Source organism: Lissotriton helveticus, chromosome 8, assembly GCF_964261635.1.
Source record: "Lissotriton helveticus chromosome 8, aLisHel1.1, whole genome shotgun sequence".
In the NCBI taxonomy this organism is placed as follows: domain Eukaryota; kingdom Metazoa; phylum Chordata; class Amphibia; order Caudata; family Salamandridae; genus Lissotriton; species Lissotriton helveticus.
This window is the reverse complement of record NC_136069.1, coordinates 212,215,297-212,235,568: the sequence shown is the minus strand read 5'-3', so window position 1 is coordinate 212,235,568 and position 20,272 is coordinate 212,215,297. Positions and strand designations below refer to the sequence as shown.

The window sequence follows — 20,272 nt, the reverse complement described above, 5'->3', positions numbered from 1 at the left end:
ACACAGGCAATACTCAAAGCAGCAATGCCCATACCAGTCTTAATATAACAGTGGGACATTGTGCAGATCACATTATAAAAATAATCGAGGCAGAGGTCATGGTTCCACATCCAAAAGCACCACTCTGACTAAACAGTGACTCACTAAGCCTCCTCCCTCAACATATAACACCAGTACGGGGATGGCTGCAACAGTACCAACAATACTGGGCACAAATTGCCCCCGATCAGTGGGTCCTTTCCATCATAAAAACGTACAAATACCCCATCCACAATACCACCCCGAACACAAAATATGTCACCAGAACACCTTACACTCCTCCAATAGGACGTTCAAGCTCTGCTTAAAAAAGAAGGGGCTATAGAACTTGTCGCAAAACAACACCAGGGACATTTGGTATAATCCCTATACTTCATCATTCCCAAAAAGGATGGGACTTTAGGGCCTATTCTCGACCTCAGGCCACTCAACAGGTACATCTCCTCAGAACACTTTCACTTGGTCACACAACCAGACGTAATACCATTGCTACATCAAGGAGATGTCATAACAGCCATAGACCTCAAAGATGCCTACTTCCACATTCCAATACGCCACAGCGCATCAAATTTATCTCTATAGAAAGGATGGGCACACATGTGTTCCTATATCTACACAATTGGCTCATTAAGAGTGCCACCTGCCACTAATCTCTGCAATTGCAAACACAACAGTGATGGACAGAATGTGGATCAATGTCACACATTCACCCCAGTCCAAAGATCTGGGCCCAAATCCATCGTTTTTCCACTCCACACCACCCTGGGTTAGACAATGGCGATATGCAAATCAGCGCTGACCCTGTGCCCCATGGGAACAGTCCAGTCCGAACTACAAAAGCCATGTCCTTCCCAGAACGGAAACAAGCATCCGAGGACCGGCCCGGTTTCGAGGTAACACCTCTCATCAGCCCGGCTAGCTTGATTCCAGTGGTGTGGAGTGCCTGGGACTCACGTCTGAGCATCCCCAGTACACTTAGAGCGGTAATTGCAAACACAACAGTGATGGACAGAATGTGGATCAATGTCACACATTCACCCCAGTCCAAAGATCTGGGACCAAATCCATCGTTTTTCCACTCCACACCACCCTGGGTTAGACAATGGCGATATGCAAATCAGCGCTGACCCTGTGCCCCATGGGAACAGTCCAGTCCGAACTACAAAAGCCATGTCCTTCCCAGAACGGAAACAAGCATCCGAGGACCGGCCCGGTTTCGAGGTAACACCTCTCATCAGCCCGGCTAGCTTGATTCCAGTGGTGTGGAGTGCCTGGGACTCACGTCTGAGCATCCCCAGTACACTTAGAGCGGTAATTGCAAACACAACAGTGATGGACAGAATGTGGATCAATGTCACACATTCACCCCAGTCCAAAGATCTGGGCCCAAATCCATAGTTTTTCCACTCCACACCACCCTGGGTTAGACAATGGCGATATGCAAATCAGCGCTGACCCTGTGCCCCATGGGAACAGTCCCGTCCGAACTACAAAAGCCATGTCCTTCCCAGAACGGAAACAAGCATCCGAGGACCGGCCCGGTTTCGAGGTAACACCTCTCATCAGCCCGGCTAGCTTGATTCCAGTGGTGTGGAGTGCCTGGGACTCACGTCTGAGCATCCCCAGTACACTTAGAGCGGTAATTGCAAACACAACAGTGATGGACAGAATGTGGATCAATGTCACACATTCACCCCAGTCCAAAGATCTGGGCCCAAATCCATCGTTTTTCCACTCCACACCACCCTGGGTTAGACAATGGCGATATGCAAATCAGCGCTGACCCTGTGCCCCATGGGAACAGTCCAGTCCGAACTACAAAAGCCATGTCCTTCCCAGAACGGAAACAAGCATCCGAGGACCGGCCCGGTTTCGAGGTAACACCTCTCATCAGCCCGGCTAGCTTGATTCCAGTGGTGTGGAGTGCCTGGGACTCACGTCTGAGCATCCCCAGTACACTTAGAGCGGTAATTGCAAACACAACAGTGATGGACAGAATGTGGATCAATGTCACACATTCACCCCAGTCCAAAGATCTGGGCCCAAATCCATCGTTTTTCCACTCCACACCACCCTGGGTTAGACAATGGCGATATGCAAATCAGCGCTGACCCTGTGCCCCATGGGCACAGTCCAGTCCGAACTACAAAAGCCATGTCCTTCCCAGAACGGAAACAAGCATCCGAGGACCGGCCCGGTTTCGAGGTAACACCTCTCATCAGCCCGGCTAGCTTGATTCCAGTGGTGTGGAGTGCCTGGGACTCACGTCTGAGCATCCCCAGTACACTTAGAGCGGTAATTGCAAACACAACAGTGATGGACAGAATGTGGATCAATGTCACACATTCACCCCAGTCCAAAGATCTGGGCCCAAATCCATCGTTTTTCCACTCCACACCACCCTGGGTTAGACAATGGCGATATGCAAATCAGCGCTGACCCTGTGCCCCATGGGAACAGTCCAGTCCGAACTACAAAAGCCATGTCCTTCCCAGAACGGAAACAAGCATCCGAGGACCGGCCCGGTTTCGAGGTAACACCTCTCATCAGCCCGGCTAGCTTGATTCCAGTGGTGTGGAGTGCCTGGGACTCACGTCTGAGCATCCCCAGTACACTTAGAGCGGTAATTGCAAACACAACAGTGATGGACAGAATGTGGATCAATGTCACACATTCACCCCAGTCCAAAGATCTGGGCCCAAATCCATCGTTTTTCCACTCCACACCACCCTGGGTTAGACAATGGCGATATGCAAATCAGCGCTGACCCTGTGCCCCATGGGAACAGTCCAGTCCGAACTACAAAAGCCATGTCCTTCCCAGAACGGAAACAAGCATCCGAGGACCGGCCCGGTTTCGAGGTAACACCTCTCATCAGCCCGGCTAGCTTGATTCCAGTGGTGTGGAGTGCCTGGGACTCACGTCTGAGCATCCCCAGTACACTTAGAGCGGTAATTGCAAACACAACAGTGATGGACAGAATGTGGATCAATGTCACACATTCACCCCAGTCCAAAGATCTGGGCCCAAATCCATCGTTTTTCCACTCCACACCACCCTGGGTTAGACAATGGCGATATGCAAATCAGCGCTGACCCTGTGCCCCATGGGAACAGTCCAGTCCGAACTACAAAAGCCATGTCCTTCCCAGAACGGAAACAAGCATCCGAGGACCGGCCCGGTTTCGAGGTAACACCTCTCATCAGCCCGGCTAGCTTGATTCCAGTGGTGTGGAGTGCCTGGGACTCACGTCTGAGCATCCCCAGTACACTTAGAGCGGTAATTGCAAACACAACAGTGATGGACAGAATGTGGATCAATGTCACACATTCACCCCAGTCCAAAGATCTGGGCCCAAATCCATCGTTTTTCCACTCCACACCACCCTGGGTTAGACAATGGCGATATGCAAATCAGCGCTGACCCTGTGCCCCATGGGAACAGTCCAGTCCGAACTACAAAAGCCATGTCCTTCCCAGAACGGAAACAAGCATCCGAGGACCGGCCCGGTTTCGAGGTAACACCTCTCATCAGCCCGGCTAGCTTGATTCCAGTGGTGTGGAGTGCCTGGGACTCACGTCTGAGCATCCCCAGTACACTTAGAGCGGTAATTGCAAACACAACAGTGATGGACAGAATGTGGATCAATGTCACACATTCACCCCAGTCCAAAGATCTGGGCCCAAATCCATCGTTTTTCCACTCCACACCACCCTGTGTTAGACAATGGCGATATGCAAATCAGCGCTGACCCTGTGCCCCATGGGAACAGTCCAGTCCGAACTACAAAAGCCATGTCCTTCCCAGAACGGAAACAAGCATCCGAGGACCGGCCCGGTTTCGAGGTAACACCTCTCATCAGCCCGGCTAGCTTGATTCCAGTGGTGTGGAGTGCCTGGGACTCACGTCTGAGCATCCCCAGTACACTTAGAGCGGTAATTGCAAACACAACAGTGATGGACAGAATGTGGATCAATGTCACACATTCACCCCAGTCCAAAGATCTGGGCCCAAATCCATCGTTTTTCCACTCCACACCACCCTGTGTTAGACAATGGCGATATGCAAATCAGCGCTGACCCTGTGCCCCATGGGAACAGTCCAGTCCGAACTACAAAAGCCATGTCCTTCCCAGAACGGAAACAAGCATCCGAGGACCGGCCCGGTTTCGAGGTAACACCTCTCATCAGCCCGGCTAGCTTGATTCCAGTGGTGTGGAGTGCCTGGGACTCACGTCTGAGCATCCCCAGTACACTTAGAGCGGTAATTGCAAACACAACAGTGATGGACAGAATGTGGATCAATGTCACACATTCACCCCAGTCCAAAGATCTGGGCCCAAATCCATCGTTTTTCCACTCCACACCACCCTGGGTTAGACAATGGCGATATGCAAATCAGCGCTGACCCTGTGCCCCATGGGAACAGTCCAGTCCGAACTACAAAAGCCATGTCCTTCCCAGAACGGAAACAAGCATCCGAGGACCGGCCCGGTTTCGAGGTAACACCTCTCATCAGCCCGGCTAGCTTGATTCCAGTGGTGTGGAGTGCCTGGGACTCACGTCTGAGCATCCCCAGTACACTTAGAGCGGTAATTGCAAACACAACAGTGATGGACAGAATGTGGATCAATGTCACACATTCACCCCAGTCCAAAGATCTGGGCCCAAATCCATCGTTTTTCCACTCCACACCACCCTGGGTTAGACAATGGCGATATGCAAATCAGCGCTGACCCTGTGCCCCATGGGAACAGTCCAGTCCGAACTACAAAAGCCATGTCTCTGCAAGACACACAAACGTTATCTAACTTCTACACAAATTAGGCTTCACACTCAATATAACAAAATCTGACATCCAACCCTTGCTAGTGCAGCAGTTCTTATGCACAACACTAAACTCGATTACAGCCAAAGCCTATCCCTGTCCAGAAAGGGTACAGAAGCTTCAGCGAGCACATTATCATATCACCGTGAAGTTTCTTGGAATGATTGAGTCATGTATATCCATAGTCCCAAAAATGCAGAACTACATATGTGCCCCTTCAATGCTCCCTTCAGTAAAAATGGTCTCAAGCGGAGGGGCATCTACAGGATCTAGTGTTGGTAGGGCCAGCGACCCATCGCTCTCTGCAGTTGTGAAACAGCAACAACCTTCTTGCAGGGTCAGCCCTTCAAAGCCTCAAATCACCATTACCACAGATGTTTCCCTAAAGGGTTGGGGGGCACAAAAGCAGGAACTTACAGTACGCGGTCTAACTAACTCAAAGACACTTTCACATAAATCATCTAGCGCTTCTAGCAATTCCACTAGCTCTGAGAGCTTTTCAGAACCATCTACACAACAAGGTAGTTCTGGTCTATACCAACAACATGACTGCCATGCATTATATTAAAAAACAGAAGGGGAACATGCTCTGTACAGCTCTCACTCATAGCATAGCCGATATGGTATTGGGCCATACATCACAAAATCCACCTCCTAGCAGAATACCTAGCAGGGGTGGACAACTACTTCACAGGTATGCTCTGCAGAATGCATGAGCAATTACACGAGGGGGAAATTGGCATAACACTTCTTCATTCTTACTTCCAATGATGAGGAACTGCGGAGATAGATCTATTTGCAACACAACGGAAAGCTAAATGCCAAAGCTTCGCCTCCAGGTTTCCTCACCCACAAACCAAATGCAATGCCCTATGGATCAACTGGTCAGAGATATCTGCTTACGCTTTCCCCCCTTTCCCACTCATTCCTTATGCGGTTCAAAAGCTAATACAAAAATCCGCCTATCAAAATCGCCCCAACATGAGCCTGCAAAGCATGGTTCACAACCCTACTGCAACTATCCATAGTCCAACATGAGAAATTACCTCTCTGGCCACATATTCTAACTTAGGAGCACGGGAGGGTAGTACATCCAAATCCCACACAGCTCAATCTGGCGATTTTGTCTCCAAAGGGCTTAGAATTTGGACACTTTATTCTCCCAAAAGAATGCCTGGATATTCTAAAACAAGCATGTAGACCAACTACATGTGCATGTTCTGTGGCTGAATGGAAAAGATTTGTTTATTACTGTTTAAACACACAAATCCAACACTCTTACCTACAGTACAAGATCTCATTGGTTATCATTTTCATTTGCAACAAACAGGCCTTGTGTATACTTCTATTAGACTACATTTGGCAGCTCTAGCAGCTAACATGCAAAACAGACAACATACGTCACTTTTCAAAGTTCCAGTAATCAAGACATTTATGAAAGGACTAAAAAGAGTCATCCCACCTTCCACCCCATGCAGTATCAGTCTGGAACCTTAATATTGTTCTTACTAAACTCATGTGGCCACCCTTTGAACCACTTAATTCGTGTGATTTACAGTTCCTCTAATGGAATGTGGCTTTTTTGGTAGCTATGCCATCCCTTAGGAGGGTACGTTTTCTAAAACTAGTTTCCGCATTTCATGCAATCAAACGATAAACCTACCAGTATTCTTCCGTGAACCAGATTCAATAGCAGAAAGAGCTCTACACACACTCAATGTTAAAAGAGCATTATGTAGTACATAGAAAGAACTAAGGTCCAGATGTATCAAGAATTGCTTTTGCGATTCTTAAATAGCGAATTTTACCGATTCACTATTAAAGAATCGCAAACTGCAATGTATGTAGGATTTGCAAAAAAAATTGCGATTCCTACATATTCCTTAATAGCGAATCTCAATTTTTTCTTGCTTCCTGCATTGCATTTAAGGAATCTCAAATTGTGATTACCTAAATGCATTTGCAAAATAGGTAATCGCAAAAATTGCAATTCCCTATTTTGCTAATGCCTTTCGGAATGATACATCCCAAAAGGCTTTTTCCGTTTGCAAACGGGCTGATTCTTGAATTGGCCCGTTTTCGAACGGTAAAATGCTTGATACATCTGGCCCTAAATCTTTTCATAAAACGCAACATCTCTTTGTTGTTTTTTGAAAACCCCAACAACGTTCCCCTGTATCCAAAGCTGGAATAGCCAGATGGATAGTTAAATGTATTCAAACTTGCTACCGCAAGGCAAAACAATCACTTCTTATAAATCCACAAGCTCATTCTACGTGCAAAAAAGAAGCCTCAATGGATTTTTTAGTAAACATGCCATTAACAGGCATTTGCAAAGCGGCTACATGGAATAACCCACATACATTCACAAAACACTATTGTGTTGATGTCTTAGCTAATCATCAAGCTAGAGTGGGTCAAGCTGTATTACGAACACTTTTCCAAACATCTACCTCAACCACTAGCTAACCATCGCTTTTGGGGTGCACTGCTTTACATTCAATGCTAAGCATATGTATCTATGGCCAACACATGCTACAAATGGAATGTTAATTACCCTGTAATCATCTGTTCATAGTTTGTAGTGCCTTAGATCCATAGGCACTCACCCGCCTCCCCGGAATCTAATGGTTGCTACACTTAATCCATTATTAAAACTTTACCTTATATAATCTTCACTCGCATGCTCATCTTTTCTATCACTACACTGCTCCCATCCTACGCTCACCTGATGAGCCTAAAACAATCTAACATAGGAGACAATGACCATGCGCAATTCAGACTATAGGAGAAGTCATCATACCTCTTGAATTAAAGGACATCTTCGAAGAAAAACAATTTGTAAACGTTCGAGCCCAACACTAGACAGCAGGAGTATGCTAAGCATATGAATCTACAGCATCTCACACTACGAAAAGAGGCTTACAGAGTAAGTAACATAATTATTTTTTATGCAGGTTTAACCCTCACAGAAAAACGTACAGAACAACAGGGATCCCTCACTCCACCTGATATGGTGTAAGGAGATATTTCCGACATATCTAATTAACTATTGATGACAATAGAATGCCTGTGCAACAGAAGGAAAAGGATTTACTTTCATTGTCTAGGCTCAGAGGGGCAGAAAGTGTTCTGAAAGTTTGCAGAACATTACCTAGGGTAGTCTATAGTAATAAATGTGTTGCTGTTAACTATTAGGAATAACAATGCAAGAGTGGTCAACAGCAAGGAGGAAAATACTGAGTAACTGAACATTCCGCTGACACAGTTTGACTCCCATCATCAGTATTTTGAGGCCAAAATAGCACCAGAATATTGACAGGAAAAGAGGGTAGAACGCCATTAATACAAGATATGCAGTAATGGTAGTCATAACTTCTACACTGTTATTTCTGGTGTTGGCTCCTGAGTAATCCTAATGCTACAATACTTATGCTAAGCATTGATTAACACAAAAATAAATGGACTCTAATGAGCTCAGGGAATGCCTGCTACTATAGGGAAGTCCATCATTGCAAATAATGGTTATATATGAAATGGTATTTTTCTTATTTTGCAGGCCTTCCTCAGGTCAAAGAGCTCGGGCTGGAGGTATTTCATGCCGACACCACAATGAAGGATGGCAAAGTGGTAACTAATGGTGGTAGAATCCTGGCAGTGACGTCTATCAAGAAAGATTTTATGTCAGCTTCACATGAAGTCACCAAAGGGCTGGAAACCATTAAGTTCATAGGAGCAGTCTACAGAAAAGACATAGGCTATCAGGCAATAGCGTTCCTCCAACAGTCCAGGTGTGTATGACAAAGCATCATCAAAGATAATGCTTTGATTTTTAATGTCAATGATGTATTGCAAAACCTTTACCTTACGCAGCATGAGCACTGCTGCTTTGTCAGTCTTATAACCCTTCTGATGTTTCCTCTCCATTAGCCAGCAAAGGGCGCGTAGTTTTGCAGCAAAGGGTACAGTTATGTGAATAGCAGGAGTACATTATTGTATGTAATGTGCTGTTTCTTAGCATTATAGGCCAGATTTAAATATTTACGGTAATGTATAACCTGATGTTCAACAGCAAGCTGCTCAAGTTAACAGATGGTGGGATTATTTTGGGTGGCATTTCCAACAACATAATTACTGGCATTGTATTACAACAATGTGGGTGTAATTTTACTGCCAGTGATTTCACAGGTGTCAACTCTGTCATATTCGTAAAGAATCAATGTATTTTAATTTACTGCCTACCTCTAAAACAGATCTAAATATACGTAGGTAAAACTACTGCATTTCTGTTATTTTTAGTTTTATGTATTAGCGTCATACACATTAATATTTAGAATAACACTGCATTTAATTTTGCCCCTCTCCACACAGATGTAACTGGTGCTACTCTATCTTTCAGTGGATGTGAGATTTCAGGTTATTCGTAGATTTGGAGGACCCTGGATTGATTTTTTGCAATGCATTTTACTTGGTTCTTCCTAAACATCAGCTTCAAAAGCTTTATTTGATTCAACATTTAGCCTCTGGACTACAGCTGGGACTCCCTGTTAGTTACTCATCTCTCAACTCTCAAAAAATGTCATTGGCTTTCCATAACCAAGTGAGGTCTGTTCAGGAGTCTTTGCATTAGCCATAAAAACATCTATGCCAACAGTCCTGTTTTTATCCTTAATTTAATGACGCTCAACTTGCCAAATAGAGCCCTTCACTAGCCTCCTTGTGCCAACGGACCCTACCAAAGATCAAAAAGCTAAGGGCCCGATTCACAAAAGTAATCTGAGACAAAATCCTAACTTTACGACTTTTGGTATTCACAAAGGGCATTTAGGAGTAGTAAAGTTATGATTTGTTCATATGAGTTGTAAACCCAACGAAAATGTAACGGAGGGATTTACTATCCAACACAAATCTCAATTTGCATTAGTTTCCCAAAGAACACAAAGCTGCACTATGTCAGGGCTCTTCAACCTTTCCAATAGTGAGAGCTACTTCGGATCATCAAAGACCGTTGTGAATTACTGCCCAATAAAGGATTTGATCAATTTACCCAGAGGCATGATCACTTAAACACTGTCCCTAGAGTACTCAGTCCTCCTACAGTAAGCGAACAGCATTAATTGAACAGGAACTGTATAACAAATGGTTTACATTTAGTGTCCCTGTGAATCCATTTTGCCCTTTTGCTCTGGAGAAAGCAAAAGGGAAAAATAGAGAAAGAATGACAGAGAATGTGAGAGAATGAAAAGGAGAGGGAGAGAAAAGAGGAATAGAGAGACTGAAAAGGGAAAGAATGACAAAATGAAAGAAAAAATCAAGAGAGAACAAAGATATAGAAGAAACAAGCAGAGAAAGACAGAAAGAAAGAAAAAAGAGAAATAAAGGATACAAAATCAACAGAAAAAGAGCAAAAGACAGAGGAAGAAAGAGAAGTTGAGAGGTTAAGAAGAAAATAAAAAAAGACAACAGCCCAACAGAGAAAGGCAAAGGAAAGAAAGCAAGAGAAAGACAAGGGAAATGAGAGAAAGAAAGAGGAAGCAAGAATAAAAAACAAAACGTGGAAACACAAAGAAGAAACATCGAGAGAAGGACAGGAGCAGAGGAAGAGAAGAGAAAAAGAGAGGAAAAGGTACAATAAGTAGGTCAAAAACTAGATAAGAGAAAGAAAATTTAAAGAATGAATGCGATTGAGAAAGAGGATAAGATTAAACATAAGGAAAGAGAGAGGGAAATAAGAAGAAAAAAACAGCAGAGAAAGAAACAAGCAGAGAAAGACAGAGATAGGAGAAAAGAAAGGAAGTAGAGAAGGAGGAGTGAACGCAAGAAGGAGGGAAGGAAAAAACAAAAAATGGAGAAAGAAGAAAGACAGAAAGGGGAGAAAGAAGAATGAAACAACAAAGGAATAAAGTTACTGAGAGAAAGAAGAGAAAGAAAGGTGATGAATAAAGCAATACAAAAAAGAGAGAACCGTAGAAAATAGAAGAGAAAGAGAATGAAAGAGCAGAAGAAAACAAAAAGTAAGAAAGAAATAAAGAAAGGGAAAATCAAGAACAAGGAAAAAAGTTGAGGTAAAAATGAGAAAATTAACCTAATGCAGACAAATATCAACAATGAAATAAAAGAAATAAACTGAAAACGAATGCCCAACAATGATAGAGGGAAAAAAGTAAAAAGTAAGGAAATAATAAAATTGTCTAAAAAGACAAGAAGAAAGAGAGAAAGAAAGAAGGAGAAAGAATTAGTCGATTCAAGAAATCGAGAAAGGAGATAAATACATGAAAGCAAGGAAAAAAGAAAGAGAAGGAAAGAGGGGCAAGAAAGAAAGGAGAAAAAGAAGTAAGAGACGGGCACAGTGTTTTAAAGAACTGCTTTATCAGGTGGGGAGCTGTATATTCTTTTTCAAGCCTGCTGACAAGCAGTTATGTGTGAGCTACTCAGTGGTAGCCTGTGAGCTCCTGGTAGCTCACTATCCACCAATTTGAAACCTCTGTGCTAAGCACTGCTTTGTGTTACTTTGTGTCAAGGGAGCGTTCCATGGGTGCTACGTGAGCGTACCCTTTAAGTGCCAGCGCAGGGAGAGGAGTAAACTGGTCACATCTAAGCAGATATGGTGTTGTTCTGGTCTCTCCGTATCATTCAACGCAGTACAGCAACTTTAGTTGATGCTCTGCATTGCATGACTGTTTCGTAAATATGAGCCAAAGTATACATCTTTTTATTGCTTCAAAGCCCTGATCCCGCACTTGTAAGACCCATGCAAAAGTTTCCCCCGCTTGTATTAATGCACCACAATACCAAATCTAATTACCCAGGTGCCCTCTGCCTTCATGAAAATGCTAACGGATCAGGTGTTAAATAATGAAACTGAGATTGATAATAGAATTACAATGCATGTTAATAATATGACGACTGCGGGATGTCAGTGCTTGGATTTGTCCATCTCGCTTTAGCGCAGAGTTCTGTGCAGTGGATGCAAAATGATCATGAGCTTTAAGGATACAATCACCTATATTATATAGAGTGGGATTTTCTCCCTGTGCAAAGGTGGTTGTAACTCAGTATTACTGTTTAACAAGAATGATCTCTTTCATTTTAGAGGCCTCAAACGCAATGACATTGGTGAATGTGCTGGTAGCAGTATTCCATTGATATGTGCAGTGAAGCCACTGGCTACTGGTCCACCCAAACCAGGTGAGACATGACCTGGGAATTAACTTGTGTTCTGTATTATCACATTTGGCTGCCTTCATCCAAGAACAGCGTGTGGAATCGTGTTTTCTTCCTTCTTCATGTCACGCCCTGATGGTGTGGTACTCCATTCAAGTTGAATTCCACTCAGCACTAATCCTATTCCCTCTTCTGCCTCAGAGAAGTCAATCCCCTAATCTTTAAGTAGGATGGACATGATTTCTTTATTATGCTGTTCCATGACTGTCCATCATGCTGTCTACCTCGCTTCCAACAAATGACTTCTGTTAACCGCTATTCTCTTTCATTACAAGCCTTGTACTTGTGCTCCTTTCTCTCCCTCTCTCGTTGTTACCCCTCCCTTTGCACTCCCTTTTTAAGTGTCCACCGTCCCTTCACCTAATATCTAGCTCGTCATTTTTCCTGGCACTACTGTACAATGGTCCACTACTTTGTAGCGATGTTTGTGCTAACTTGATGTACTAGCAGAAACTGTAATCAGCAGACAGAACGGAAATGTAGAGTTCTGTATATTGACAGCTGTCAGAAGAACCATTAAAGATAACTGAAGATTAAAATAACTGTAGAAACCTGAACTTCTGCCAAATAAGCCATTGCCCCCTCCATTTTATCCTCTTGGCCTGAGGGACCTGTTGGACCTGTTTCTCCTTTGTCCCACTGTCTCCTTTACTCCTCTGACCTCCTTCTCCCACTAACACTACTGTCTGCCTTGTTTCTGTCTCTCCTGACCTCCAGCTCACTTGCCCTGCTCTCCCCACTGAACCACCAGCCTCCATAGTCCGTTTTATCTCTCCCAACACCCTCTCTCTTTCTTGCGCCTTGGTCTTTCCTGGAAACCCCCTGTCACTATTGTTTCCATGTTTCCTATCTCACTCTATGCTCCTTTTTTCATCTCAGCCCCCTCTGTATGTGACTCCTCTTGCCCTCTTCTCCTGCCCTTCTTTCTACCTCGTACCCTTGATCTCCTTGTCTCCCTGATATTCTTGTTTCCCTGTCTTTACTGACCTCCACCTTCCTTACTCCGCTGTTTCCTCTGACCCCACCCAGTCCCCATGTCCTCTACTTCCCTAGATACAATATCTCAGTTGATTCCCAATCTCATATCTATTTTATCTTAGACTTACCCTTTCGTCTGTTTATCCTCTCACACTGTCTTACTTTTGTACTCTTCGTGTTCTCTTACCCAGTTTCTCATTTACCTACTTGTCACTTATTCCCTCTCCCTTGTCCCGGTGTCCTTATATGGGTAAGTAGTCTCATGTGTACAACCTCAAAAACTACACTTGCAACCACATTTTGCAAATGACATATTCAGCAGCACTGTCAGGTCTGGATGTAAACGTTAATAAGGCTTAATGGGATCCTTTAAATGCAAAACATGGGTGTCATAGAACCCACTCACCTAGGTATGGTGTTACACCTTACATATGACTAAGCACAACAATTTCATGTCAGTTGGATTGAGTGGTGACTTGTCACAGACCTGATGCTGAAAAGGGCTTGTAATATTTAATTTTTGATTGCCTGAGGAAAGGGTGACTCCTTAAGTGGTCACGGTGTCACACTACAGAGTAGCTCATGTGAAAGGTGTTAAGTGTCTCCTTTCAAGGGTGTTATTCTGGAAGTAAAATCCACAAAGGGCAATAAACCTCCTTGGCAATGATGCAGATCTTGATTGAAGATGAAGTTTAATGCAGAGGTAGCAAGTAGTCAATCTCTGCTTGAGATCAAGGAAGAGGAAATAGTGAAGCAAAGGCTTCCAACAGGAGATCCAAAGTAAGATTCTTACCATAAGGAGCAAAGATCAAGGCAAAAATAGTATAAAATGGGTAAAGAGCATGACTAAAAACAAGGTAACAAATGCATTATATTGCATGCATCACCGACTGAATCAGTAACTGACATCACAGGTCAAAAACTCAAATTCATTTTGGATTGAGAACTTTAGACATTGTTCTGAAATCAAATCCAATCAAACACTATTTGTAAAGTGCAACAGTCACCCCAAGGGGTATCTGAGAGCAGTGCCTACTTCGAAGAGCCAGGTCTTGAGTCTCTTTCTGAAATCTGTGAGCAAGGATGCTGTGCGGAGTTGGGCGGGCAGGTCGCCCAGGTCCTTTTCCTATCACATAATTCCACAGTCCCGTCACTGCTCTTCCCCTCTGAAATTCCACATTTATGGCAGAACAACCCACTGGGTGACCACGACTGCAGAAGCAAAAGTGCAGACCAAGACGCAAGGATGCCCACTTAGATGTTCCTCAACACATTATTTTGCTGTAGGCTCACCAGCTTCTTGATATACACAAGTGCTGGTATGCTCTTGGCAATGATGTAAGTTGACTCAGGATGACAGCAGCAGCTCTGGCTCATCTGACACCCCGCACTGATGGAAGGGCGCCTGGTCTGCGTTCGCTGTAAGAGGTATATTTAATGATTTCCCATTTGTATATAGCAAGGCTCAAACCAACATGGGTGTCAATGGGCTTTGCAAGACAAACATTAGAGAATGAGAATTTCTTTACAGTGAAAATGAAAAAAGCATAATCTTAAATGTCAACAGTAAACCAGCCTTCAAAAAGGATGACACGTATAATATTGATCCTGGCAACCTGAGATGAGGAGGAGAGGAGAGGGAGAAGGTGAAAGATAATAGAGGGCTGGGGATGAATACAATAGGGTGAATGGTACAGAGTTCGTGAAGTAGAAGTGAGTAAAACAGGAGGAAAGGTTTAGAGAAGTGGAGGTGGCAGAAAGAGACCAAGGAGCAACAAGGAATGATTGAGAAGAGGTCAATGGTAAAAAGTGTGAGTATGACATGCTGTACATACCTAGGGTGAGATGAAGGAGGACAAGAAATAATAGACAGGACTGATGGATAAGGGAATAAGTCAACACATAAGAAATTTGAGATAGTGGCCAGTTAAGCGTAAGCAGGGCCAGAAGAGGGAAAGGCAGTAGAGAGAGAAACATTGGACCTTTATATGATATAATGGCATATGAGATGTATGTCTAAATTACTTCACCTTCTAAAAAAGTCTTACATGAGAACTTGTAGGAATGCGATGTATGGGGTTTTCTTAAGTTGTTTTTTAAGTTCTTTTTTATTGAATTTTCAGGTTAAACACACGGCATCAGTGGCATTATTACACATAATCTTCAGGACATACTGCTTTCATCTGCATTCACGGTCTCCCTAGGATCTACAGGTTTTATGACTGATAGCAGTACATGACAATTATTAATTCCTCATTTCAAAGAGCAGGTATCCACCCGCAGTACATTTTCTTGTTTAGTTTTTGTCAAATCTTATGTTTTCTTTTTTTTGTGAATAAGTCCTCTATCCTACCACATTTGCAGGTACTTTTTTGCTTAAACATTATACAACTGTATAAGAACTCCCCCCACCCCCCAACCCCCGTCCCCCCCCCATACCTCCCCCAAACCCTCCCTTGCTGCCGGGTCCATAAAAAAAGGGAGTAAAAAGATAAGGTCCGAGTCACATACTCCCTATGGTGGGTCACCGTGTGTCCCCTCATCCTGAACTGTAGCCTCCCCCCGCCCGGTGGGTACTGGCTCCGAACTGTCCTGTGTCGATTGGGTGTCCTGTCCCACCAACTCCTGGAACATTGCCCCCCAAGCCAACAAGACCTCAGGTAGTTTGCCATCCCTCCTAGTATTCCGCATGTGCCCTTCCTCTGCCAGTGCCTACTCCCGTAGGTCCGCCCTCCATTTCAGCAGCGTCGGGCCCTGTGGGGACAACCAATGGATTGCAATACGACGCCGGGCTGTGACCAGGCCTAACATTAGGAACCGCCTGCTTACCCTCCGTTTAGGATCCCGGGGGATCAATCCCAGGAGGCAAGCACGTGGGTCCAGGTCTACTATACATCCCGTCACCCTCACCAGAACCTCCAAAACCAACACCCAGTAAGACTGGAGCACAGGGCACGCCCACACCATGTGTATAAAATCCGCCCGTACACTGCGACATCTCGGGCAGCGCGAGTCTCTGGTACTATCAATGGCCTGGAGCCGCTTGGGCGAGAGGTAAGTCATGTGTATAATATTATACTGGATTTGCTTAAAGCAGTTGCTCACTGACACCTTCCGCACACCTTCATGTATTTTTTCCCATTCTCGGGGGGTAATCTCCTGCGGACACACCTGCTGCCACTTATCTTCCACCCTTAGGGGCCGCAACTTTTTATCCTCCCGTAATGCCCTGTATAGGTGAGTCACAAACTTACGGCCCCCTGCCATCGCCAACATGGTGACCAGAGTGCGGGTGTGCACCAGAGCCTCCAGGAACGAAGGCCAGAGCTGCAGCGCCGTTGCCGCTAGTTTAGCGTATTGGAGAAATTGCCCCGGTCCCAGCTCAAAGGAAGTCACCGCCTCCTGATAGGTGATAAATTTATCGTCCGGATAAAGGTCAGCCAGCATCAGGCAACCCCCCTCCTTCCACTTGTCAGTGGACATGACCTGTTCTATCCGGGCAAAGGGTGGCATCAGCCAGAAATCCATGTCAGGGGCGAACGGTCTGTCGCGAATCAGGCGCCGTACTACTCGATCCCATATCGTGGCCACCAACCATGCTAGCCCATCCCCCCCCCCTGCCAGAGCAGCGCTCCCAACTGCCCACTCCCATAAGTACCTGCCAGCAAGGACCTCTCCCAGGAGTTGTCCGTATCCAGCCATGCAATAGCATGTTGCAGTTGTGATGCAAAGTAATAGAGTTCCAGATCCGGGACTTCTAAACCCCCGGCGCCACATCTACGGTTCAGGACCTCTAGACTCACCCTACACCGCTTCCCGTTACATAATAGGACTAATAAGGAATCATAATAATAATAATAATAATAAGGTTCACGAAAGACGCGGTGCGGCAACTCATAAAAGGACCCCTGCATCGTGTATAGACAGCGCGGGAGGACCACCATTTTGATTAGGGTGATCTTCCCCATCAAGGAGAGCTTAAGGGTATTCCAGAAGGTTATACTCCCCTTCAGACCTACCCATGTTGTGCTGGAAGAAGGTGGCTGAGTTCCGTCTGATCCAGATCCCCAGATAACGAAGGGTATCGTCCACCCACGGAAGTCCTATCTCCGGGCGTTGGACCCCCTCCCAGTCGGACCGCTCCCCAATCGCGTAGAGCTGAGATTTTGCTTTATTCACCGCAAGACCTGAAGCAGCTGCAAACCGCGATAATGCGGCCACCAAGGTCGGCAACGACTGCGTCGGCTGATTTAAATAAATCAGCGCGTCGTCCTCATACAGGGACACCACGTGCTCCATATCCCCCACCCGAATGCTCTGACCCTCACGTACCATGCGGAGGTGACATGCCAGCGGTTCGATAGCCAGGGCAAAGAGTAAGGGTGAGAGAGGGCACCCCTGACGCGTCCCCCTCGTTATGGGTATTTCGTCTGACACGTACCGTCCTGTGCGAGCCCTGGCCACCGGCCGGGTGTAGAGCAGTTGTATCCACTTTACAAACCCCTCCCCGAGTCCCAGTTTCAAAAGCACTTTCCAGAGGTAGGCCCACCGGAGCGAGTCGAACGCTTGTTCGATATCAAGAAATGCTAGTGTATTTTGCTGGGCCCGTCCCCCCAAGGCCTGCATGACATGGGCCAGGCGACGAATATTCCGCAACGTATTCCTGCCTGGAATAAAACCCGATTGGTCATCGTGGACTAGGCGTCTAAGGTAGGGGAGGAGTCTACTGGCCAGCACCTGGCTGATAATTTTCAAGTCCACATTCAGCATGGATATAGGCCTATACGATCCGGGAAGAAGAGGATCCTTACCCGGCTTGGGGATCATAACAATCGTCGCTGCCCGCATGGAATCCGGGAGCGAGCCTCGGTCGTAAGCCTCCGTTGCAATTTCAAGGAGTTTCGGGGCCAAAACCCCCTTAAACTCTTTATATAGTTCGGCAGCTAATCCGTCCATCCCCGGGGATTTTGCCGTCTGCAGGTGGGCTATTGCGGCTCGTAATTCCTCCTCCCGGAAGGCCCCCACCCCGTTCCTCCTGACTGTCCGCATCCACACAGGGCAACTGCACCCCCTCGAGAAACGTTTCCACGCCCGCAGGGTCCGCTGATGGAGGAGACTCAAGGTAAATTTTACACAGATGGGATCAAAATACATCATTAATCGCCTGTTGAGTATAGACCAACTGGTCCATCTCATTCTTCAGTGCCAGCATCGGGTGGGGCTGTGTTTATGCCCGAATTAGACGCACCAGCAGCCTCCCAGCCTTATCGCCCTTCGAGTACCATCTCCGCCTACTGGCCGTTCTATTAAATTTGCAGAGCGAGGCCCATGTCCCCCCCAGCTGTTGACGCGTGGCCGCCCACTCCGGCAGCCGTTCCTTGTCTGTGGGAAAGTCTTTTTCCATCCCTGCCAGCCGGTCCTCATACTGTCGGAGATCCCTTTCTAACATCTGTTTTACCCCTACCTCCGTGGACCAACAGATACCTCGGATTACCACTTTCATGGCGGCCCACTCATTCGCCCTGGTGCTAGCGAGCCCCAGTTCACCTCCAGATACCTCTCAAGCCCCTGCGAAATAGCGTCTTTATAGGTAGGGTCACTCAAGGCGTCTGTGTTGAGTCTCCAGAGCGGGATCATGGGCCGTGGTCCTCCTATCGAATATGTATGCAAGAGCGGGGAGTGGTCGGACAGGTAGCGAGCCAAATAGTGGATCTCCGCTACTTTATACATTGCTGTTCCCTGGAGGAAGAAGTAGTCCAGTCTACTATGAGTATTGGCAGCAGGCGTGTAGCACGAGTACACCCGATGGGCTGGGTTGCGGTGCCTCCATGCATCCACCAGGCCATAATTCTGGAGCATCTGGCTCATCGCCTCTCTCATCTTAGGTTTGGCATCCAATTTAGGGGGGCATCTATCTAGTACTCCATCAAGGGCACAGTTAAAGTCCAGTGCGACTAGGAGCTCCGTGTCCGGGTCCAGGTCTAACCGTCCCAGCACTCGACCCAGAAACTCCCCATCGTCACTATTCGGAGCATAAACATTCACCAAGCATACACTACGCCCATCCAACATCCCCACCTCTATCACAAACCTGTCCTCCGGATCCAGTTTAGTGTGCATGGCCTTGAAAGGGACTCCCGGTGCCACCCATATCAATGCACCCCTGGTGAACCTAGAGTAAGATGTGGCGAAAAATTACCCCCGCCACCTACGCTGGACATATTTAAGACAATCTCCCCAAAGGTGTGTCTCCTGTAGCAATGCAATGCTGACCACATAGCGCCGGAGGTAGGTGGCCACCCTGATGCGCTTAATCCTGTTATTGAGCCCCCTAACATTCCATGTTACGAAATTGTACTTATCACCTGCCATGAGTCAGTAGTCCATGACACCCCAGCCCCCAGCTAACATACATGTGACCCCCCACCACAGTACAATGCGACCCTCCAAAAAACAGACAACTTATACATCCCCAAATACGGTTACAATTCGGCCCGGCAGCATCCCCCCACAGTCAAAACATGGATCCTCAACACCCCCCACCCACAGGTGGTAGCACTGCATCTCCTAATCCGATCCTGGTCAGAAGACTCCGAACCCCGCCCCAAAGCTCCACCCTTCCCTTTAAATCACCCCCTCAACTTGTAATCAATGAATAGAAAGAAGAAAACACAACAATTGTATGTGTACCAATCCAAAAGAGCTCTTCCCCTTACTTGGATGTTCAGCCGACTGACTGGTACTACGCCGCCCTGCCCGACCAGTGGTCTAGCCGGCCGCCTCAGCACTCTACAGCCGGTCAGCAGCCGGTCAGTTACTTCTGTACTCGGCACAACAGTGTAGTCATTGTAAAAAAAAAACAGGTTTCCAGCTCCCCTCCTCTCTTCGTCGTCCCCCACTCCCCGGAAGAACGGCCCCTTCCATAAGTCACTCGGGCCTGTACAGCTCCCTCCAGGTCGGAGAATAAAGATACTCACAGTACTCAAGACCCCATGTGTCTCACTCTGGCCATCGGGTCCATCAGTCATTTGTCCCTTGTAGGTTCAACAGCCGGGCTGGGGGCAGCCCCCCCCCCGAATCCGACTGTGTTTCTTGTACCAAACACAGTGGGGAGAACTGTTTCTGGGTCAGGATCGCCTCTAATTCCGCCCAGAGAGTACCATCCGGGCCCACCGTGATACATCCACTTTCTGCGAGAGCACGT

At 46.3% G+C, this 20,272-nt stretch overlaps 1 protein-coding gene across 1 annotated transcript in view; it reads left to right on the top strand.

The window, feature by feature from the left end:
- Nucleotides 1-20,272, top strand: part of LOC144773723 (trifunctional purine biosynthetic protein adenosine-3-like) — a 219,052-nt gene that overhangs the window by 94,255 nt on the left and 104,525 nt on the right. The window contains 2 exon segments of the mRNA XM_078658864.1: nucleotides 8,426-8,657; nucleotides 11,960-12,054. Coding sequence (XP_078514990.1) covers nucleotides 8,426-8,657; nucleotides 11,960-12,054 — 327 coding nt within the window.